Below are 24,443 nucleotides of genomic sequence, written 5' to 3' on the forward strand. Positions count from 1 at the left end.
ATTATAATGTGTGTGGTCAACCACAAATCTTCATACTGTCATCCATAGATGAGGTCTTTATACAAATGATGAAAGATAATGAAAGAAACTGTTTAATTGATATGAAATGATTGAATTATAAGAAATATTATGGCTTTGTCTGCCAGTGTTTTTCTGTAAACTACTTTGAACTACTGGCAGTCAGTGAAGTCACTGAAAGGCAAGATTCTATGTTGTGTTGCCGTAGTTTCCAGAGTTTACTTATAAAGCTCACTTACAGAATTCAGTTAGAAAAGTCAAGCATTTGAAGGGTGCACATTTGAAGGAATATTAACTCAATCTTAGCTCATTACGGTTTACATTTTCGATTTTAAAGGGTCTCCGAAATTACAATGAAAAAGGAAACAAGAAAAATTGCCACTCCAGCCGATAAGAAAGATTCGGGAGATCAAGGTAAGTAAAATAATAAAATCAAATCCTGGTAAAATCCAAATCCTAGAAATGTTGACACTGTGTGAATCATTTTTGGAGCAATTGAATCATATGTTTAATTGAAAATAGCTTTAATACAAGATGTCTAATCAAAGAAAGGTTACCGGTCTTTTGGTAAAATAATGTAATAAGTTTATTCTTGGACTCAACAGTAAAAACAGACCAACAAGTGCCATCAAGATCTAAGACTTAGTAAACCTAGTATCAACTCGCACTGATCAGTTATTTTTTTCATCCCAAGATTAAACTTGTGATCATTTAAGCAAAAGCAATTTCAAATTCTTTGCCATCAAACTGCTTCCAGTCTTGATGTCGGGGACTCTTTTTCACCACTGTGTTGTTGTCGTTTATAGATCGTAAGAGCAGGACTGCTAAAAGAAAGGCCAGTCCTGAAAAGAAGACCCCAATGAAAAGGAGGAGGGTCGCTGAGCAGGCTGGTCCTTCCACCAGCTCAGATGTGGTCAAAGGAGTGAAGCGCAAGGTTGTGCAAGATGAAGAGGACACAACAAAGAGAGCAAAGAGGGCTAAACTTCTTGACCATATGAGCGGTGACAAGGAGCAAGCATCCTCCTCGTTGGACTCTGGTAAAGGTAGGCTAATTAGTTGAATAAGGGGGTAGATTAAGTGTGGTTGCTAGGTTTAAGATATTGGTGTTTAGTGTTTGTGTCTATCATCCAGTGAGCTGATATGCTTTTGGTGTTTTCCACATCTCCAGACTTGAACAACAAACAGGTGTGCGCAAAAAATGGCAAAAGAAAGGCCACGGGAGACGACAGAGAGTCACCCAAGAAAAAAAAAAGGAATGTGGACCAGGACAAAAAATCAGTGGCAGACCAAAAACGTAAGTAGCAAGCAGCTTGGGTTTTATATTCAGGGGAAGGGCAAAAGGAACATTTAGGCTACAGAGGAGAGTAATTTGTGTCACAGCTGTAATAAAACAAGATTTGCTGTTTTGTCTGTTCAGGTGAATTCCAAGCCAGATATGTGGAGGAGCACCAGCTCGGAGAAGGAGGCTGCGGAGCAGTGTTTTCTGGCTACCGGATAGAAGATCGTTTTCCAGTAAGTGTTCAGATGATGGTAGTAAGACAGGCAGTAACGCAGATAATGGATAATATCGTAAACTGAGACGTCTGCTGTGTTTCCACCTTTCATTATGTCATACTGAGGAAATGCTCACCAATGCTCTGTGTCTTCTAGGTTGCCATCAAACACATTCCCAAAAATAAAGTCTACTGCAAAGTGGCGGTAAGCGTCCAACACTTGAATTAGTTTTACATTACTGGATTGAATGCGGCGTTCCTCATCATCCACTTTGTTGTAATATTTCAGGATGAAAGCGGGAAGATGCTCTCGGTGGAAGTGGCCATTATGGTTAAACTTGCAGGTGAAGCAGAAGGGTCAGTGGGAATATCAGCACCTGTGTCCTTGCTGGAGTGGTTCGACCTTGGCAAAGAGCTGATCCTGGTGCTGGAGAGACCTGTCCCCGCTGTGGACCTGCAAAAATACAAAGCAGAATATGGAAGAACCTTACCAGAGGACAAGGCCAAGGTAGGTTGACTGGGAGAGCCTTAGACTGTACAGCATTCAATCAAGGCAGAAAAGCATTAACTCATTATTGTGTTTTTCATCTTTTCCAGGTCATTCTGAAGCAACTAGTTGATGCTGTAAAGGAACTTGAGGATAAACACATCTTTCATCGGGACATCAAGGGAGAAAACATTCTGATTGAGACCGGCTCCGATGTGCCTCGAGTTCGCATCATTGACTTTGGACTGAGCTGCTTTGTTAAACAGCGATCTCTGTATCGCGTCTTCTATGGTAACATATTCTGCTCCTGCTTTTCACAGATGTAACAATTTGTGTCTTTTGTTTTAGAAGAAATTGTAATTGTGTCTGTTTGTTAGGCACTCCTCTTCACACCCCTCCCGAGTGGTACAGGAGGAGCTGCTACAGGTGTGGACCCACCACGGTGTGGCAAATGGGAGTGGTGTTGTATGAAGCGCTTCATGCACGGCACTTTAGTACCGAGAGGTTCCTCGCAAAGAAACTGAGCATCAAAAAGCGTCTGTCCACAGGTAAGAAAACTTCACACTTCCAGATTCACTAGAACTATCATCTTCATCTTTTGGATCTTTTCTTTCTTTCAAGAATGCCAGAATTTCTTGGAGGCATGTTTAACTATAGCCCCGGAGAAGCGCCCAACACTGGAGGAGCTCCAGCTTCACCCCTGGCTAAGATAACACACACAAACACACAATTCACACCTTATCATATAAGTGTGATACATTGTGGTAACCTCCTTTCTTTTTTCTGTTGGACAGGAATGGGTCAATCTTAAAAAATAAATAAATAAAAAATTAGCTTTTTCGGACTTCCTGTAACCCCCCCAGCCATCCCAGGAAAGGGGATCTCTCTTTGAATGGGCTTTCCCGAGGTTTCTTCCCATCGATCTGGCCCCCTGGGGAGTTTTTCCTCGTCTTCATAGAGAGCTTGGGCTGGGTCAGGAGCTCCATCAAAACTGTCTTTATTTGATGACATTAAAGTCATCAAATAAAGATGTGTTTTACTTAAAGTAAAATTGGATCAAAATAAAACTTGTTTAATTCATCTTTGCTGAGGATTCTCCTTCATTACTATTTTGTTTTGTTTTGTTTTTTTTACCCATGGTGCATTTTGACAAATAAGAAAACTGAATCAGGTTAAAGTGTGCACAAAGACAGTCACACTGCAAATGATCTGAAGACTTGCATCTGTTGCTCTAACCCCCAACTAGTTTAGACAGATTTCCAGGTTCTACCAGAGGTTTTTTCCTTCAAGAAGGGAGTTTTTCCTTCCCACTGTTGCTGAGTGTTTGCTCATAGTGGGTTGTAAAAGCATAAAAGTTAATAAGAGGCATTCATAGCAGAGTTATCACAGAGGGAACTATATAGCTTAAATGTACAATTTCTACAGGACGAATTATAACTTCATTATGTATAAAAGCTTCTGTGGATAATTACTCCTATTTGTAACTTTACACAAGAGAAAGTTTGGTGTCACACTATTTATAACAGGTTGGGTTTTGTCCTCTGAGTTGAGCCTTTGGTTGCAGTTTATTGAAGAATTTCCTCTAAAGTAGCTGTTGATAAAGATTTAAAGTCCTGTTTATATACAGAAATATGCTTTAGTTCATGTTTTTTACATGTCTGCCTCAGTGGATCAGTAGAAGATCTGGCACAGGAAACTAGATGATGAAAAAAGGGTACGAATACACATATATATCTATATCTATATAGATACAGATATATAAACACACACACACACACAGGTTGCAACGTAGTATTTTCATTTTTTCTTAGCATTTCTTTAACGCCTTGGTGCAAAACAATACCTGCATCTGTGTGTTGGAAAAAAGAACTACAAATTTGGAAAGGAATTTATTCATGTTCTTACTCATAGATGGAGTACATGGTTTAAAAAACACTGAGGAAACAGATATGAGGCGGCTGTATTAACATAAAAACATTAATACAGTTAAAAATGAATAAAAAGTTGCATGCTTAAACTTATTTCTCTACAGTTTGTACAATTAATCCATGTAACAATAGGTTCTCCCTTAATATAGTAGTTATTAAAATATCTTTACATAAAAATACATTTTTAAGTACTCTCCAGTGGAAGTCTGTTGTGGCTTATGTTTCTAAATGACACAACCATAAAGCAGCCCACAGAATATACAAATATGTCTTTGATAAGTGAATGTTGGCTCCCACAATGGCCTGTTAAGTTATTGCAAAAATAATTTACTGCATAATATGTCAGATTAGAACATGTTATGAGCACAAAACTGAAGGGGAAACAATAAAAACAAGAATGAAAAAACAAATACTAAATTAAGTTAAAGGATATTTCTTACTATACTATATAATTGTATAATGTTGCGTTTGATTGCAAAAGAAAACCCACCAAGAAAAAAAGAAAGAAAGAAAAAGAGAGAATAGTTTAATATATTCAAAACACATTCTTTTCTTTTATTTAAGCTGTAGCGAGATTCAGATGGACAAAAGAGAAAGAAAATTATTACAGATTTGTTTTATTAATCATGAATAAACTTTATTATACACAACTCTAAATTTCAGTTGGTCTTAGTCAGATGTGTTTTTAATTAAATCCTGCAACACTGTGCTCGCTGCCATCACTTTATATCTTAGTGTGCAATTCAAATATATACTTATTACAATATTTTTCCCCCTTAACTCTCAACTCGCGTTTTTAAAATGTCTGTGATCATATTTGTCCGTTGACTTCTGTCTGGGCCTCGAACGATTCATCAGACAGGTTGGCAGCCTCCAACTGATGCTCCAGACTTTCATCATCGCCTCTATTCTGATCAACTCTTATCTTAAACTTAGTGATGAACTCATTACTGGCCAGCGCGTCCTCCTTTTTAGGGCATGTGGGCTTTGATAACAGCCGGCTTTCCAGTCGCTCTGCAAAGAAAATTCACAAAACATTTCTTATTTGGTAAGCTTGTTAACAAATTTTAGTTCAGTTTTGCTGAAAGTTATAGCATGCATCAAGTAAGAAGCAATTGGTTTTTAAAAAGCATATACATTCCCCAAAACATTTTTATTATGTGCATTTTGGAGAATAAAAGATTGTACACAATTTCCCTTTTTAAAGTAAAAAGATTATTAAGTCTAATTCTTACTTATTCAGTAGATTAAAGTATTGAAACATCATTATTCATAAAATATGCACATTACAAAATTAAAGTTATTCAAAAACTACTCAAGTACTTACTCCAATACTCACATTATTCAAGTAAATTTAATTTTTGCCAATGTAATGTCACATAAAATCTTAATCTGAATAAGGGATTTGAACCCCACTGTCACGGCCAGGGGATCAGCAGGCCGCTGACTAGTAGTGTTCTCTCTCTCTCTCTCGCCAGGGCGGAACTCATGGTGGGTTCACGCCCTCGGCCCACGCCCCTCTGAGGAGGAAACACCTGGGCCTCATCAGTGCAGCCAGCATTTAAGCCAGGGAGTGGCTTCTACTCATCACTGGATCGTTGTGTGTGACTCGCGTCAGTGCAGCCCGGCTCTGAGCAAGTTCTCTTTTGCTTCCCTGTGCAAAACCTCTAACGTGTGTTTCCTTCTGTACATAGATCCCCTGGACCCGACTCTGCATCCCCCGAGCGGTGTTTGGAGAGAGAGTCAGAAGAGGAGCAAGTGTCTTTTCCCTACCTGGATTTCCCCAGAGCCTTTTCCCTGTCACCGCTTTGTATATAGCACTATCCCCTGCACTGTTTGTATATACACCTGGTGGAACTGTAATAAATACAGACTGTGCCTCTGAGTCCTGCGTGTGAGTCCTCAAGCGAACCGTGACACCCACACAGATGAGAGCTTAGCAGTGAAGCTCTCTCTTAAAATTTGAGTTATAAAGTCAGAAGTTATCACTGACAGAGATCCATGTTCTTTTAACATAAGAAAGAATATTTGCTGAAATTGACATTAATCCAAGCCCTTAAAACGCCATTTTGGATTAAGCATTTCCTTTTAGAAAAGTCTTCAATGAGCAGGAAGCTCCAGTACTGAAAAAAGAAGCCAACATCAACTGCTAAACGTGCTAAAAGTAAGTAAGTCCCCGTAGACTCCTATGATCAAAACACATACAGTATAAAAGTTATAGGTTACAGATCTGAAAAGTAAAACAAATGTCAAAGTGCAAAAAGACTTATGGTCCCATAGAAGTCTATTCCATTTGCCTGGAATTAGGTGAACACCTTTGTGACAAATTTAATGGCTCAGTCATTTGTTTCATGTCATATTTAATAAAAGACTGACATGGTGGCATGTGGAATTGTCCATTTTGCACATATTTGGTCATTCTAAGCGTCAGAAGGGGAAAGATCATTCTGGGAATGCCTACTGGCGAAGGATGTGTGACTGACAAGTCCAGTGTGTGAAGTTTAACTACAGTCTAAGGAGCTTGGAAAGAAAAGCATCTGGACTTCTTTAAGTTTCTTGAAGATGTTTCACTTCTCATCTGAGAAGCTTCTTCAGTTCAGAATTTCTTCAGAGAACTGAAGAAGCTTCTTGAATGAGAGGTGAAATGCTCTTCAAGAAACTTAAAGAAGTCCAGATGCTTTTCTTTCCAAGCTCCTTAGACTACGATGACCTGAACGACTGAGAACCTTAACAGACAGTTCTTCCCTTCATTCATCATGCCTGATTTCAAAACACCAAGATGGCAGTCGTGAAAACACTCATCTTGAGTCTTCATGGGACTATGGTGAGATCAGTTATGCCTCTTATGATGCTGTCCCAGACTTCAAAGCAGTATAAAACATGTTTGCAGCCTGTAACAACTGTGCATGCGGTTATTTTTCGTTTTAAGATTTCCGTGTTTAAATCATAATAAGATTTATTTTTAATTTTAATTAACTTGAGGTGAGTCAGATTCTTTCATTCAAGTCACTGAATGAATCTCTTGACATGTTTGGGGGTAGGTGCCTTTTGTAGCATTTTAATGCAATTATCTGACAGATTATATGGTCTACACCATAGGTGTCAAACTCTGGCCAAATTTGGCCCGCAACCTAATTACATTTGGCCCGCGAAGCCATACCAAATTACTATTAGAGCTGGCCTACTGGTATTATACAGCTAATATATATATTGTTTAGTATTAAGCTTTGCTTGTTCCATATTCAGTTTTTCAGCAAAATGTGTTTGAGTCCATAAGAAAAGATTCATTCTTATATCTGGAGGAATAAATATATTTCAATAAATATTAAAGTTAGCCCGCGACTTTGATCCAGTTTTGAATTTTGGCCCACTGTGTATTTGAGTTTGACACCCCTGGTCTACACTGTTATTAACTATACTAACACTCTGTTCCAGAAGTCTGTGCTGCAAAGAGGCAAAGTGAATACCGCACCTGCAGGAGTAATGGGGGTCATCAGTCGGTTCAGCTGGATGTTCCAGTGCCGTACCTGTTGACTGGCATTCCTCAGCCTCTCCTGAACCTCCTGGAAACAAAAATCATGCAGGCATCTTCATCAGTGTTGTTTTAGAAGAGCACTAAATAAGATGCTGCTCACAAAGCCAGTCAAAACAAACTTGTTCACCTCCAGACGCTGGTGACTTCTTTGGCGAGATGCCTGCAGATCCTGGAGCTCCTGAGAGGCAGAGTTGAGGGCTGAGGGGGTGTCCTCATCGGGACTGCCATCTGACAGCTCCTGTATGGGGCTGAGGTTTTGCATTGTACGTTGCTGCTCCTGGAGGAGCTGGAAATGTTTCCTCTTTTCATCTTCAGCCTGCAGCAACCTGAAGGAGGGGAAAAAGGGAAGAAGCAACTGAAAATGTTAATACTTCTCATGGATATCTCAGATCTCCATCACAAATAAAATAATAAAGGGCCATAATAAGAGTTAGAAATCCATTGTTACCGCTCAAGCTCCAGTCTGGCCCTCTCCTCCTCCAGCCGAGCCTGGATCTCCATATTAAGGGCAACTTCCAGCTGCTGCTGTGTCAGCTCCAGCTCCCTGATCCTCTTCTTCTGTTGTTCAGCCTCCTTTTCCTTCACCTGCATCTCAGCCTGCATGCTGTCTTTTATCTATGCACACACACACACACAGCTACATAAACAGATGCACCAACAGAGCGGTATAAACTGACCTATTCCTGAATTACCTTTTCCTGGACTGTCATAACCATTTTTCCAAATCATTAAAGACTAGGTGTGAATTTTATAATGACAGTCAACATTTTGCTGGAGTTCTCAAAGATCAAAGTCAAGGAGAAAAGACTCTGTACATAATTGGTGTCAAGTGGAAAACTTTTTTTTTTTACCATCACAGCCTCTTTCAGCTGTCTTTCCAGTTCCAGCTGCACCTCCCTCTGCTTCCTCCGCTCTCTCTCCTCTGCCTCCCTTCGGCGAGTTTCCAGTTCCCGTGCATGCTGTGAAACAGATGAAAGAGACATTGTTTGCTTTGTGTTTTCACCTCTATCCAGCAGGTGACACTAGGCCATCAGCTTCGAGTTTCAACGTATTGTGCTTTCAGCGGTGCTCTTCTTGATAACTTGGTTGAAGTAAGTGGGTATTTGAGTTCATGTTGCTTTCCTTACAGCTGTAAGTAATCTGCTCATTCCGCTTTTGATCTTTGGCACCAACAAGTGATTTTTTCCCAGAGAAGTGCTGCTCACAGGAGATTTCCTCCATTTCAGACCATTTTCTATAAACCGGTTAGATGGTTGTACAGTTTCTGAAATACTCAGACAAGCCTGTCCGACACAAACAACAATGCATGTTCAAAGTCATTTAAATCCCCTTTGACCTTCAGCAGGTCATCTTATTAATGTATACATGCCTAAATGCACTGAGCTGCTGCTATGTGATAGGCTGATTAGGTATTTGACCTAATGAGCAGCTCAACAGGTGTATCTAACAAAAATTTGGCCAGTGAGTGTACAGTGGGGCAAAAAAGTATTTAGTCAGCCACCGATTGTGCAAGTTCCCCCACCTAAAATGATGACAGAGGTCAGTAATTTGCACCAGAGGTACACTTCAACTGTGAGAGACAGAATGTGAAAAAAAAATCCATGAATTCACATGGTAGGATTTGTAAAGAATTTATTCGTAAATCAGGGTGGAAAATAAGTATTTGGTCAATAACAAAAATACAACTCAATACTTTGTAACATAACCTTTGTTGGCAATAACAGAGGTCAAACGTTTACTATAGGTCTTTACCAGGTTTGCACACACAGTAGCTGGTATTTTGGCCCATTCCTCCATGCAGATCTTCTCGAGAGCAGTGATGTTTTGGGGCTGTCGCCGAGCAACACGGACTTTCAACTCCCGCCACAGATTTTCTATGGGGTTGAGGTCTGGAGACTGGCTAGGCCACTCCAGGACTTTCAAATGCTTCTTACGGAGCCACTCCTCTGTTGCCCGGGCGGTGTGTTTTGGATCATTGTCATGTTGGAAGACCCAGCCTCGTTTCATCTTCAAAGTTCTCACTGATGGAAGGAGGTTTTGGCTCAAAATCTCACGATACATGGCCCCATTCATTCTGTCCTTAACACGGATCAGTCGTCCTGTCCCCTTGGCAGAAAAACAGCCCCATAGCATGATGTTTCCACCCCCATGCTTCACAGTAGGTATGGTGTTCTTGGGATGCAACTCAGTATTCTTCGTCCTCCAAACACGACGAGTTGAGTTTATACCAAAAAGTTCTACTTTGGTTTCATCTGACCACATGACATTCTCCCAATCCTCTGCTGTATCATCCATGTGCTCTCTGGCAAACTTCAGACGGGCCTGGACATGCACTGGCTTCAGCAGCGGAACACATCTGGCACTGCGGGATTTGATTCCCTGCCGTTGTAGTGTGTTACTGATGGTGACCTTTGTTACTTTGGTCCCAGCTCTCTGCAGGTCATTCACCAGGTCCCCCCGTGTGGTTCTGGGATCTTTGTTCATCGTTCTCATGATCATTTTGACCCCACGGTATGAGATCTTGCGTGGAGCCCCAGATCGTGGGAGATTATCAGTGGTCTTGTATGTCTTCCATTTTCTGATGATTGCTCCCACAGTTGATTTTTTCACACCAAGCTGCTTGCCTATTGTAGATTCACTCTTCCCAGTCTGGTGCAGGTCTACAATACTTGTCCTGGTGTCTGATGGGTTTAGATTTTATTATTGTCATTTGTATTAGGAAACATTTAAGCATATATTCTTAGAGGTGTATAATCAATTGTTTAGTGATAGGTTGTGTGATCTTTAACAGGCTGCAAAGGCTTGGTGTGTATTCCACACCTACATCCTGGGAGCATGGGAAGAGGTCGTACCTTGTCTTATTGTTTTATGGTAGGATTAACGTAGCTACGTCTGTTCTAGTCTAAGTGCCTTTTGTTTAGATGAACTGTTGGATTTTCCAGACCAGCAGGTTAAGGGAAGTCGTTTATGGGGTCAGTCACACTCTGACCCCCCCCCCCCCCCCACACACACACACACGCAGTATTCTTTGTTCACATGTATACTAATGTAAGAGGCTATATGTTAATGACCCTATGCATATTCATGTCACCACAATAAAAGGAGTGCTGTGGTGGGACGACACTTGGCTCTAGCCGGATCTCCCTCATGCATGAGTAACAGAAAGAACTTTGGTGCCTTGTGTCTTGTATTTTGCTGCGTAGCAGATTGTCCTTAACGTTCCAGCGAATAGGTTCAAGCTACAAACCTATCAGTGTCCTTCGAAAGCTCTTTGGTCTTGGCCATGGCGGATTTCGGAGTCTGACTGTTTGAGGCTGTGGACAGGTGTCTTTTATACAGATGATGAGTTCAAACAGGTGCCATTCATACAGGTAACGAGTGGGGGACAGAAAAGCGTCTTACAGAAGACATTACAGGTCTGTGAGAGCCAGAGATTTTCCATGTTTGAGGTGACCAAATACTTATTTTCCACCCTAATTTACGAATAAATTCTTTACAAATCCTACCATGTGAATTCATGTTTTTTTTTCACATTCTGTCTCTCACAGTTGAAGTGTACCTCTGGTGCAAATTACTGACCTCTGTCATCATTTTAAGTGGGGGAACTTGCACAATCGGTGGCTGACTAAATACTTTTTTGCCCCACTGTACATGGTACTTTTTAAATGGACAAAATGAACTGCACTGGCAGCCAGTGGCGTGTCTAGAAAATTTTTGTTGGGGGGGCCAGGTAGGGGCACAGATTTGGAGAAGGGTGGCAGATGTAATTGGCAGATAATGTTAAAAACAATTCTACCAACCGTTCACCATAATTCAATAACCCTGTAAACCTAATAACCGTAACCTTATTAGAATGAGATTTTAACCACTACGGTGCAAAGTGTTTAGATACTGTGTTGATTAAGTACAAGAGATACAATCAGTCAGTGTTTATTCAGCATTCAAGGACATCAATATTTGCATAGTATTTTTACTGACATGTAGTGCACATGTGTTTTGGGCAAAAACATTTTTGAATATTAAAATACGAACATTTTTAACATACAATTGGCAAATTAGCCAATTCCAATGCAAAACCAATGCCTGTTAAAAAAAAAAAAGAAGATAATCTTCTCACAAACTGGTGTTTGATTTTGAAACAGGAAAAAAGTGGAGAAACAACTGAAAAGACTAACATTTGAATAAAACCTGAAAGCAAGTAAATACTTTATATGCTGCCTTACTTTGGTAATATTGAGAACAACACTGGCTGATGATGAAATGCAGTCAGCTGGCATGGTGACACTGCCAGTATTAACCTGCAGGGCTGGACTGGGACAAAAAATTGGGCATTTTCACTACAGATTGGCCCACCAGGTATTAAAGCCATAAAGCCTTTGAATGAAAACAAATGCTGTTGTGACAGTGATGTACAGTCTTTTTGGTATATGTATGATTTCTATACATTTTACGTCAGATAAAAACTTTCTTCGCAAGATTCAGATAATTATTTAATAAAAGCTAGATATTTTAAATGAGAATAAAAAAGAAAAGTATTTCTTTGTGCCCACCTTTCCCTGTTAATGCCCTACCTGGCCCCCTGGCAACACTTTGCTAGACCCGCCCCTGCACAGTTACCAGCTGTCAGCTACATAAAAAAAGGATCCTGGTGTTATTTATCTCTCAGAAACAGTTCATAACTTCAACTCATTCATGTCACCTAAAAGGTAAACCTGTTTCTCCATCACCTGTTCAGCTCTGATGATTCAGTAAGGACATCTCCTGGTTTCATCTTCATGTTTCCCTCTCACCACATATCCAAACCGACATCATGACCAGCAGCTTTACAGCTTTACAGCTGTGGCTCCAGCAAACATTCTAACTAAATAAATTCTAACAACAGCTGATCAAGCTTAAACGTGCTGCTGCTGTTTAGCGCGACATCTGCTGGTTTCCTCTTTCTGGCTCAAAGTGGGTGATAAACAAACAAGAGAGACGATCAGCTGATCATTGATCAGTTTCATGATTGAAGTAGCAACAGGAGAGAGAGGAGAGATAATGAGAGGAGAAGAGGCAGCTGTGCAGTGTAAAGACAGAATAACTCCAGTTTTGTGTCTTTTTCCATCCTAGCTGAAGTCCGGGACAAACTGCGTCTCTTCTCAGCTCAATACCAAACGCGTAATATTTTCTATGAATGAGGGACCATTCCATTTTTTAAGGAGCTGTTGGCAACTCTACTAACTAACCTTATGAATAAAATAAAGTTCACTATCAGTAACATCATAGCAACCGAACATCTGTATAAACTTGTCATGCTAGCTCACACAGTATGAGGTATTGTAACTGACTGTAAAAAGTCAGCACAACGAAAATAAACTCCACCTAAACTTGGTTTATATCTGACCCAGATAGACTGCAGGTCATAACTTCTTACCTGAAGTTCAGTTCACCTGACACTCGGACTGGTGGCCGCCTCGGGGCTCTCCTCCTGCTTCCCCTTCCCTCATCCACCTGCTGGCCTCTGTGGAAGCCCTGCCATAGCCACCACCAAACAACTGAGTTATTTTTACACATCGACCTGCATCTTATAACTCATAACTCTTATGTTAAGTGGGGGAACTTGCACAATCGGTGGCTAACTAAATACTTTTTTGCCCCACTGTACACTCACTGGCCAAATTTTTGTTAGATACACCTGTTGAGCTGCTCATTAGGTCAAATACCTAATCAGCCTATCACATAGCAGCAGCTCAGTGCATTTAGGCATGTATACATTAATAAGATGACCTGCTGAAGGTCAAAGGGGATTTAAATGACTTTGAACATGCATTGTTGTTTGTGTCGGACAGGCTTGTCTGAGTATTTCAGAAACTGTACAACCATCTAACCGGTTTATAGAAAATGGTCTGAAATGGAGGAAATCTCCTGTGAGCAGCACTTCTCTGGGAAAAAATCACTTGTTGGTGCCAAAGATCAAAAGCGGAATGAGCAGATTACTTACAGCTGTAAGGAAAGCAACATGAACTCAAATACCCACTTACTTCAACCAAGTTATCAAGAAGAGCACCGCTGAAAGCACAATACGTTGAACCTCGAAGCTGATGGCCTAGTGTCACCTGCTGGATAGAGGTGAAAACACAAAGCAAACAATGTCTCTTTCATCTGTTTCACAGCATGCACGGGAACTGGAAACTCGCCGAAGGGAGGCAGAGGAGAGAGAGCGGAGGAAGCAGAGGGAGGTGCAGCTGGAACTGGAAAGACAGCTGAAAGAGGCTGTGATGGTAAAAAAAAAAGTTTTCCACTTGACACCAATTATGTACAGAGTCTTTTCTCCTTGACTTTGATCTTTGAGAACTCCAGCAAAATGTTGACTGTCATTATAAAATTCACACCTAGTCTTTAATGATTTGGAAAAATGGTTATGACAGTCCAGGAAAAGGTAATTCAGGAATAGGTCAGTTTATACCGCTCTGTTGGTGCATCTGTTTATGTAGCTGTGTGTGTGTGTGTGCATAGATAAAAGACAGCATGCAGGCTGAGATGCAGGTGAAGGAAAAGGAGGCTGAACAACAGAAGAAGAGGATCAGGGAGCTGGAGCTGACACAGCAGCAGCTGGAAGTTGCCCTTAATATGGAGATCCAGGCTCGGCTGGAGGAGGAGAGGGCCAGACTGGAGCTTGAGCGGTAACAATGGATTTCTAACTCTTATTATGGCCCTTTATTATTTTATTTGTGATGGAGATCTGAGATATCCATGAGAAGTATTAACATTTTCAGTTGCTTCTTCCCTTTTTCCCCTCCTTCAGGTTGCTGCAGGCTGAAGATGAAAAGAGGAAACATTTCCAGCTCCTCCAGGAGCAGCAACGTACAATGCAAAACCTCAGCCCCATACAGGAGCTGTCAGATGGCAGTCCCGATGAGGACACCCCCTCAGCCCTCAACTCTGCCTCTCAGGAGCTCCAGGATCTGCAGGCATCTCGCCAAAGAAGTCACCAGCGTCTGGAGGTGAACAAGTTTGTTTTGACTGGCTTTGTGAGCAGCATCTTATTTAGTGCTCTTCTAAAACAACACTGATGAAGATGCCTGCATGATTTTTGTTTCCAGGAGGTTCAGGAGAGGCTGAGGAATGCCAGTCAACAGGTACGGCACTGGAACATCCAGCTGAACCGACTGATGACCCCCATTACTCCTGCAGGTGCAGTATTCACTTTGCCTCTTTGCAGCACAGACTTCTGGAACAGAGTGTTAGTATAGTTAATAACAGTGTAGACCAGGGGTGTCAAACTCAAATACACAGTGGGCCAAAATTCAAAACTGGATCAAAGTCGCGGGCTAACTTTAATATTTATTGAAATATATTTATTCCTCCAGATATAAGAATGAATCTTTTCTTATGGACTCAAACACATTTTGCTGAAAAACTGAATATGGAACAAGCAAAGCTTAATACTAAACAATATATATATTAGCTGTATAATACCAGTAGGCCAGCTCTAATAGTAATTTGGTATGGCTTCGCGGGCCAAATGTAATTAGGTTGCGGGCCAAATTTGGCCAGAGTTTGACACCTATGGTGTAGACCATATAATCTGTCAGATAATTGCATTAAAATGCTACAAAAGGCACCTACCCCCAAACATGTCAAGAGATTCATTCAGTGACTTGAATGAAAGAATCTGACTCACCTCAAGTTAATTAAAATTAAAAATAAATCTTATTATGATTTAAACACGGAAATCTTAAAACGAAAAATAACCGCATGCACAGTTGTTACAGGCTGCAAACATGTTTTATACTGCTTTGAAGTCTGGGACAGCATCATAAGAGGCATAACTGATCTCACCATAGTCCCATGAAGACTCAAGATGAGTGTTTTCACGACTGCCATCTTGGTGTTTTGAAATCAGGCATGATGAATGAAGGGAAGAACTGTCTGTTAAGGTTCTCAGTCGTTCAGGTCATCGTAGTCTAAGGAGCTTGGAAAGAAAAGCATCTGGACTTCTTTAAGTTTCTTGAAGAGCATTTCACCTCTCATTCAAGAAGCTTCTTCAGTTCTCTGAAGAAATTCTGAACTGAAGAAGCTTCTCAGATGAGAAGTGAAACATCTTCAAGAAACTTAAAGAAGTCCAGATGCTTTTCTTTCCAAGCTCCTTAGACTGTAGTTAAACTTCACACACTGGACTTGTCAGTCACACATCCTTCGCCAGTAGGCATTCCCAGAATGATCTTTCCCCTTCTGACGCTTAGAATGACCAAATATGTGCAAAATGGACAATTCCACATGCCACCATGTCAGTCTTTTATTAAATATGACATGAAACAAATGACTGAGCCATTAAATTTGTCACAAAGGTGTTCACCTAATTCCAGGCAAATGGAATAGACTTCTATGGGACCATAAGTCTTTTTGCACTTTGACATTTGTTTTACTTTTCAGATCTGTAACCTATAACTTTTATACTGTATGTGTTTTGATCATAGGAGTCTACGGGGACTTACTTACTTTTAGCACGTTTAGCAGTTGATGTTGGCTTCTTTTTTCAGTACTGGAGCTTCCTGCTCATTGAAGACTTTTCTAAAAGGAAATGCTTAATCCAAAATGGCGTTTTAAGGGCTTGGATTAATGTCAATTTCAGCAAATATTCTTTCTTATGTTAAAAGAACATGGATCTCTGTCAGTGATAACTTCTGACTTTATAACTCAAATTTTAAGAGAGAGCTTCACTGCTAAGCTCTCATCTGTGTGGGTGTCACGGTTCGCTTGAGGACTCACACGCAGGACTCAGAGGCACAGTCTGTATTTATTACAGTTCCACCAGGTGTATATACAAACAGTGCAGGGGATAGTGCTATATACAAAGCGGTGACAGGGAAAAGGCTCTGGGGAAATCCAGGTAGGGAAAAGACACTTGCTCCTCTTCTGACTCTCTCTCCAAACACCGCTCGGGGGATGCAGAGTCGGGTCCAGGGGATCTATGTACAGAAGGAAACACACGTTAGAGGTTTTGCACAGGGAAGCAAAAGAGAACTTGCTCAGAGCCGGGCTGCACTGACGCGAGTCACACACAACGATCCAGTGATGAGTAGAAGCCACTCCCTGGCTTAAATGCTGGCTGCACTGATGAGGCCCAGGTGTTTCCTCCTCAGAGGGGCGTGGGCCGAGGGCGTGAACCCACCATGAGTTCCGCCCTGGCGAGAGAGAGAGAGAGAACACTACTAGTCAGCGGCCTGCTGATCCCCTGGCCGTGACAGTGGGGTTCAAATCCCTTATTCAGATTAAGATTTTATGTGACATTACATTGGCAAAAATTAAATTTACTTGAATAATGTGAGTATTGGAGTAAGTACTTGAGTAGTTTTTGAATAACTTTAATTTTGTAATGTGCATATTTTATGAATAATGATGTTTCAATACTTTAATCTACTGAATAAGTAAGAATTAGACTTAATAATCTTTTTACTTTAAAAAGGGAAATTGTGTACAATCTTTTATTCTCCAAAATGCACATAATAAAAATGTTTTGGGGAATGTATATGCTTTTTAAAAACCAATTGCTTCTTACTTGATGCATGCTATAACTTTCAGCAAAACTGAACTAAAATTTGTTAACAAGCTTACCAAATAAGAAATGTTTTGTGAATTTTCTTTGCAGAGCGACTGGAAAGCCGGCTGTTATCAAAGCCCACATGCCCTAAAAAGGAGGACGCGCTGGCCAGTAATGAGTTCATCACTAAGTTTAAGATAAGAGTTGATCAGAATAGAGGCGATGATGAAAGTCTGGAGCATCAGTTGGAGGCTGCCAACCTGTCTGATGAATCGTTCGAGGCCCAGACAGAAGTCAACGGACAAATATGATCACAGACATTTTAAAAACGCGAGTTGAGAGTTAAGGGGGAAAAATATTGTAATAAGTATATATTTGAATTGCACACTAAGATATAAAGTGATGGCAGCGAGCACAGTGTTGCAGGATTTAATTAAAAACACATCTGACTAAGACCAACTGAAATTTAGAGTTGTGTATAATAAAGTTTATTCATGATTAATAAAACAAATCTGTAATAATTTTCTTTCTCTTTTGTCCATCTGAATCTCGCTACAGCTTAAATAAAAGAAAAGAATGTGTTTTGAATATATTAAACTATTCTCTCTTTTTCTTTCTTTCTTTTTTTCTTGGTGGGTTTTCTTTTGCAATCAAACGCAACATTATACAATTATATAGTATAGTAAGAAATATCCTTTAACTTAATTTAGTATTTGTTTTTTCATTCTTGTTTTTATTGTTTCCCCTTCAGTTTTGTGCTCATAACATGTTCTAATCTGACATATTATGCAGTAAATTATTTTTGCAATAACTTAACAGGCCATTGTGGGAGCCAACATTCACTTATCAAAGACATATTTGTATATTCTGTGGGCTGCTTTATGGTTGTGTCATTTAGAAACATAAGCCACAACAGACTTCCACTGGAGAGTACTTAAAAATGTATTTTTATGTAAAGATATTTTAATAACTACTATATTAAGGGAGAACCTATTGTTACATGGATTAATTGTACAAACTGTAGAGAAATAAGTTTAAGCATGCAACTTTTTATTCATTTTTAACTGTATTAATGTTTTTATGTTAATACAGCCGCCTCATATCTGTTTCCTCAGTGTTTTTTAAACCATGTACTCCATCTATGAGTAAGAACATGAATAAATTCCTTTCCAAATTTGTAGTTCTTTTTTCCAACACACAGATGCAGGTATTGTTTTGCACCAAGGCGTTAAAGAAATGCTAAGAAAAAATGAAAATACTACGTTGCAACCTGTGTGTGTGTGTGTGTTTATATATCTGTATCTATATAGATATAGATATATATGTGTATTCGTACCCTTTTTTCATCATCTAGTTTCCTGTGCCAGATCTTCTACTGATCCACTGAGGCAGACATGTAAAAAACATGAACTAAAGCATATTTCTGTATATAAACAGGACTTTAAATCTTTATCAACAGCTACTTTAGAGGAAATTCTTCAATAAACTGCAACCAAAGGCTCAACTCAGAGGACAAAACCCAACCTGTTATAAATAGTGTGACACCAAACTTTCTCTTGTGTAAAGTTACAAATAGGAGTAATTATCCACAGAAGCTTTTATACATAATGAAGTTATAATTCGTCCTGTAGAAATTGTACATTTAAGCTATATAGTTCCCTCTGTGATAACTCTGCTATGAATGCCTCTTATTAACTTTTATGCTTTTACAACCCACTATGAGCAAACACTCAGCAACAGTGGGAAGGAAAAACTCCCTTCTTGAAGGAAAAAACCTCTGGTAGAACCTGGAAATCTGTCTAAACTAGTTGGGGGTTAGAGCAACAGATGCAAGTCTTCAGATCATTTGCAGTGTGACTGTCTTTGTGCACACTTTAACCTGATTCAGTTTTCTTATTTGTCAAAATGCACCATGGGTAAAAAAAACAAAACAAAACAAAATAGTAATGAAGGAGAATCCTCAGCAAAGATGAATTAAACAAGTTTTATTTTGATCCAATTTTACTTTAAGTAAAACACATCTTTATTTGATGACTTTAATGTCATCAAATAAAGACAGTTTTGATGGAGCTCCTGACCCAGCCCAAGCTCTCTATGAAGACGAGGAAAAACTCCCCAGGGGGCCAGATCGATGGGAAGAAACCTCGGGAAAGCCCATTCAAAGAGAGATCCCCTTTCCTGGGATGGCTGGGGGGGTTACAGGAAGTCCGAAAAAGCTAATTTTTTATTTATTTATTTTTTAAGATTGACCCATTCCTGTCCAACAGAAAAAAGAAAGGAGGTTACCACAATGTATCACACTTATATGATAAGGTGTGAATTGTGTGTTTGTGTGTGTTATCTTAGCCAGGGGTGAAGCTGGAGCTCCTCCAGTGTTGGGCGCTTCTCCGGGGCTATAGTTAAACATGCCTCCAAGAAATTCTGGCATTCTTGAAAGAAAGAAAAGATCCAAAAGATGAAGATGATAGTTCTAGTGATCCAAGACATCAGTGAATCTGGAAGTGTGAAGTTTTCTTACCTGTGGACAGACGCTTTTTGATGCTCAGTTTCTTTGCGAGGAACCTCTCGGTACTAAAGTGCCGTGCATGAAGCGCTTCATACAACACCACTCCCATTTGCCACACCGTGGTGGGTCCACACCTGTAGCAGCTCCTCCTGTACCACTCGGGAGGGGTGTGAAGAGGAGTGCCTAACAAACAGACACAATTACAATTTCTTCTAAAACAAAAGACACAAATTGCTACATCTGTGAAAAGCAGGAGCAGAATATGTTACCATAGAAGACGCGATACAGAGATCGCTGTTTAACAAAGCAGCTCAGTCCAAAGTCAATGATGCGAACTCGAGGCACATCGGAGCCGGTCTCAATCAGAATGTTTTCTCCCTTGATGTCCCGATGAAAGATGTGTTTATCCTCAAGTTCCTTTACAGCATCAACTAGTTGCTTCAGAATGACCTGGAAAAGATGAAAAACACAATAATGAGTTAATGCTTTTCTGCCTTGATTGAATGCTGTACAGTCTAAGGCTCTCCCAGTCAACCTACCTTGGCCTTGTCCTCTGGTAAAGTTCTTCCATTTTCTGCTTTGTATTTTTGCAGGTCCACAGCGGGGACAGGTCTCTCCAGCACCAGGATCAGCTCTTTGCCAAGGTCGAACCACTCCAGCAAGGACACAGGTGCTGATATTCCCACTGACCCTTCTGCTTCACCTGCAAGTTTAACCATAATGGCCACTTCCACCGAGAGCATCTTCCCGCTTTCATCCTGAAATATTACAACAAAGTGGATGATGAGGAACGCCGCATTCAATCCAGTAATGTAAAACTAATTCAAGTGTTGGACGCTTACCGCCACTTTGCAGTAGACTTTATTTTTGGGAATGTGTTTGATGGCAACCTAGAAGACACAGAGCATTGGTGAGCATTTCCTCAGTATGACATAATGAAAGGTGGAAACACAGCAGACGTCTCAGTTTACGATATTATCCATTATCTGCGTTACTGCCTGTCTTACTACCATCATCTGAACACTTACTGGAAAACGATCTTCTATCCGGTAGCCAGAAAACACTGCTCCGCAGCCTCCTTCTCCGAGCTGGTGCTCCTCCACATATCTGGCTTGGAATTCACCTGAACAGACAAAACAGCAAATCTTGTTTTATTACAGCTGTGACACAAATTACTCTCCTCTGTAGCCTAAATGTTCCTTTTGCCCTTCCCCTGAATATAAAACCCAAGCTGCTTGCTACTTACGTTTTTGGTCTGCCACTGATTTTTTGTCCTGGTCCACATTCCTTTTTTTTTTCTTGGGTGACTCTCTGTCGTCTCCCGTGGCCTTTCTTTTGCCATTTTTTGCGCACACCTGTTTGTTGTTCAAGTCTGGAGATGTGGAAAACACCAAAAGCATATCAGCTCACTGGATGATAGACACAAACACTAAACACCAATATCTTAAACCTAGCAACCACACTTAATCTACCCCCTTATTCAACTAATTAGCCTACCTTTACCAGAGTCCAACGAGGAGGATGCTTGCTCCTTGTCACCGCTCATATGGTCAAGAAGTTTAGCCCTCTTTGCTCTCTTTGTTGTGTCCTCTTCATCTTGCACAACCTTGCGCTTCACTCCTTTGACCACATCTGAGCTGGTGGAAGGACCAGCCTGCTCAGCGACCCTCCTCCTTTTCATTGGGGTCTTCTTTTCAGGACTGGCCTTTCTTTTAGCAGTCCTGCTCTTACGATCTATAAACGACAACAACACAGTGGTGAAAAAGAGTCCCCGACATCAAGACTGGAAGCAGTTTGATGGCAAAGAATTTGAAATTGCTTTTGCTTAAATGATCACAAGTTTAATCTTGGGATGAAAAAAAAAACTGATCAGTGCGAGTTGATACTAGGTTTACTAAGTCTTAGATCTTGATGGCACTTGTTGGTCTGTTTTTACTGTTGAGTCCAAGAATAAACTTATTACATTATTTTACCAAAAGACCGGTAACCTTTCTTTGATTAGACATCTTGTATTAAAGCTATTTTCAATTAAACATATGATTCAATTGCTCCAAAAATGATTCACACAGTGTCAACATTTCTAGGATTTGGATTTTACCAGGATTTGATTTTATTATTTTACTTACCTTGATCTCCCGAATCTTTCTTATCGGCTGGAGTGGCAATTTTTCTTGTTTCCTTTTTCATTGTAATTTCGGAGACCCTTTAAAATCGAAAATGTAAACCGTAATGAGCTAAGATTGAGTTAATATTCCTTCAAATGTGCACCCTTCAAATGCTTGACTTTTCTAACTGAATTCTGTAAGTGAGCTTTATAAGTAAACTCTGGAAACTACGGCAACACAACATAGAATCTTGCCTTTCAGTGACTTCACTGACTGCCAGTAGTTCAAAGTAGTTTACAGAAAAACACTGGCAGACAAAGCCATAATATTTCTTATAATTCAATCATTTCATATCAATTAAACAGTTTCTTTCATTATCTTTCATCATTTGTATAAAGACCTCATCTATGGATGACAGTATGAAGATTTGTGGTTGACCACACACATTATAATAAACACAGTGTCAGCTACATTGTCATCTGATTTAAAGTATTTATTATGTACATTTAACTGTCATGGTAGTGAGTCTGTGACCCAGTGTTTTGTGTTTGTTCATTTATATTCATTGATTATTCTTATGTATGTTTTTGGTTCTCTTTATTGTTTTCTTCTTGTGTTATATTCTTAGGCTTTAGGTTTCTGTTACTTTGCCTTGCCCCTGTGTCCCACGTGTCATGTCTAGTCACTCTTGTTTCCATGTTCCCCAATTTCTCCCCAGTCAGTCATGTCTCTGTGTCAACTCTGTGTCTTTGTAAAAGTCTCTTGTTTGCTGTTTTACTTTGATAGTCATGTGTGCTGTGTTAGTGTTTTCATGTCTGTGAAGGTTCTCAGTCATCTAGGTCATCGTAGTCTAAGGAGTTTGGAAAGAAAGCGTCTGGACTTGAAGTTGCTTGAAGATGTTTCACCTTCTCGGATGAAAAGAACTTAAACTTTGCTTGAACATCTTCAAGCAACTTAAAGAAGTCCAGACGTTTTCTTTCTAAGCTCCTTAGACTATGTTAGTGTTTTCAGTTTTCCTTCCCCATGGTCTTGTTGTTTGTGATTTCTCGCAGCTGTGCTCTCATCCTGTGTCTTATTCCCTCATTTATCCCTCTGTGTATTTAAGCCCATTGTTTTCCTCTGTTTGCTGTTGGGTTATCTGTGTATCATCCATGACAATTAAATGAAATAGCAAATGCAACTACAATTTCAATGAGATTCATTCCTGGCATTCTACTGCGGTGGCTGAAAGTAGACACCAAGCATTATCACTGTAACTGATGTAAATATTGGACTTGGAGGGGATTCGTCTGATAGACTGATGCAAACATTACTGTGAGGAAATTTTTGAATCTCCCAATTTTCTTTCTTTCTGAAAGAAAGAAAGTTGGTTACTGTATCACATTTGTATGGCAAGATGTGAATTCAGTATGCGTGTGTGTTTGTGTCAGAGAGGAGTTTATCTGAGCCAGGGGTAAAGCAGGAGGTCCTCCAGCATTGGGCACTTCTCCAGGACTTTGTTAAAACTTGTTTTCAAGACGTCTGAAATGAAAGAAGGACAAGAGATATCGAGATGATAATTCCAGTGATTCAAGCGATCACATTGATTTTCTGCAAAATTTTCGTTTTGAGAGTCATTCGGCTGGGCAGGGGGTATAACACATCTGCAATGCAGCAACATCTGCTCTCTGGGCCTGTGTGAGAGTGTTATCTCAATGGCGGGAATGAGGATGTTGGAATTTGGCATCTCAGGCACCAACTCATCTCTTTCCTTAACCGGGCTCACCAGAGATTGGTTTCAGCCTCTCTCCATGCTTTAAGGAGGTTGAGTTGATAAATCTGACTGGCCCCTCCCCTGTCTGACCCTATCTCTTCATAGTCAACACCAATGTTCTCACCGTGTGACCATGAACGGTCCTTACCACTTGGCAAGTAATTTCGAGCTAGAAGAAGGGAGTAAGACAAGCACTTTATGTCCCTGTGAAAATACAACTACATTTTATCAAATATCACTAAGCAGTCCTTACCTTTAAATACAGCCTGGTTTCTTTCTCTTTCTTTCTATATCTCTGAGTGAAGTTAGCTCTCATTCTTTCTCTTCCTGTGAAATACAGCAAGTAGAGCTTTAGATAGCAACACACTGTGACACAGTTAGTGTTTGTTGAGGTGATAGAAATGCTGCATTTGAAATTACCTGACACAACATTTTACTCCCTTTTATGTTCACTCCTTTTTTTCTGAAGTACCGCAAATTATGGGCACGTGGGGTTGTTCTGGTGTTGTGCTAAAAATAAATAAATCAAAACTACAGTACATGGTTTGTTCTTTCATCTCTTTTTATGCGACATCCTCTACTGATTAAAACGCGACTGCCTTTCACTGTTTAGGCTCAAATCTCATTGTTTGAAGGCCTGCAGTGACGTGAAATATTAACTTCCCCCAAATGCGTTAAACCCAAAGTAACGAGTTTGTTTTGAAAATATACGGAGTGGAAACTACAGATATTTGTAGTTTTGCACGTCTTTCTTCCTCCACCAGAGGCCATAGGCGCTGTCGATCTTGTATGTCCTCCTGCAGCAACATCTCTGTGAAGCTGATGCCTTCTTGCTTGCAGGTTGAAGAATCTTTGGTGCGCCTCCACAATTCTTCTTTAATTCGCCTCTGTGTGAATAGAATAATGATGTTTCTGTTTCTGCCATCAACTTGTTTCCCTAAGCGGTGGACAATATCAACAGCCTCTTCTAAGTTCAAGTCAGGGGCAATCTTCTGAAGCGTTTGCAAAACCTTCACTCTAATGTTTTCGTCTTTGTCTTCCTTCACCCCTTTCAGTTTTAGGCACCACCTCATTCGGTAGCGCTCTTGTTCTCTC

General features: G+C 40.2%; 5 protein-coding genes across 5 annotated transcripts in view; 3 read left to right on the top strand and 2 right to left on the bottom strand.

Moving 5' to 3' along the window:
- The window catches only part of LOC308412313 (immunoglobulin lambda-1 light chain-like), a gene marked incomplete at its 5' end in the record, with an annotated part of 40,418 nt that overhangs the window by 11,983 nt on the left and 3,992 nt on the right, over positions 1–24,443 (top strand). The gene's annotated exons all lie outside the window — the stretch shown is intronic.
- LOC308412311 (serine/threonine-protein kinase pim-1-like) lies at positions 174–3,746 on the top strand. Its single transcript, XM_080906566.1, has 9 exons — positions 174–432; positions 825–1,061; positions 1,187–1,312; positions 1,436–1,530; positions 1,669–1,716; positions 1,801–2,019; positions 2,109–2,289; positions 2,376–2,546; positions 2,620–3,746. Exons 1-9 carry the CDS (start codon positions 372–374, stop codon positions 2,709–2,711), a joined length of 1,230 nt encoding a protein of 409 aa, XP_080762692.1. The 5' UTR covers positions 174–371; the 3' UTR covers positions 2,712–3,746.
- LOC308411336 (uncharacterized protein) lies at positions 4,618–8,444 on the bottom strand (the record flags this gene model as incomplete). Its single annotated transcript, XM_080905223.1, has 5 exons — positions 4,618–4,940; positions 7,399–7,489; positions 7,589–7,787; positions 7,910–8,076; positions 8,313–8,444. 5 exons carry the CDS (start codon positions 8,442–8,444, stop codon positions 4,738–4,740), a joined length of 792 nt encoding a protein of 263 aa, XP_080761349.1. The 3' UTR covers positions 4,618–4,737.
- On the top strand, positions 13,590–17,412 carry LOC308411337 (uncharacterized protein; the record flags this gene model as incomplete). Its single annotated transcript, XM_080905224.1, has 5 exons — positions 13,590–13,721; positions 13,957–14,123; positions 14,246–14,444; positions 14,544–14,634; positions 17,093–17,412. The coding sequence occupies 5 exons, from the start codon at positions 13,590–13,592 to the stop codon at positions 17,293–17,295; spliced, it is 792 nt and encodes a 263-aa protein (XP_080761350.1). The 3' UTR covers positions 17,296–17,412.
- On the bottom strand, positions 18,268–21,900 carry LOC308412312 (serine/threonine-protein kinase pim-1-like). Its single transcript, XM_080906567.1, has 9 exons — positions 21,617–21,900; positions 20,988–21,224; positions 20,737–20,862; positions 20,519–20,613; positions 20,333–20,380; positions 20,030–20,248; positions 19,760–19,940; positions 19,503–19,673; positions 18,268–19,413 (listed from the first exon to the last, which is right to left on the bottom strand). The coding sequence occupies exons 1-9, from the start codon at positions 21,675–21,677 to the stop codon at positions 19,322–19,324; spliced, it is 1,230 nt and encodes a 409-aa protein (XP_080762693.1). The 5' UTR covers positions 21,678–21,900; the 3' UTR covers positions 18,268–19,321.

This window comes from Rhamphochromis sp. 'chilingali' (assembly GCF_963969265.1).
Source record: "Rhamphochromis sp. 'chilingali' genome assembly, chromosome: 15".
Classification (NCBI taxonomy): Eukaryota; Metazoa; Chordata; class Actinopteri; order Cichliformes; family Cichlidae; genus Rhamphochromis; species Rhamphochromis sp. 'chilingali'.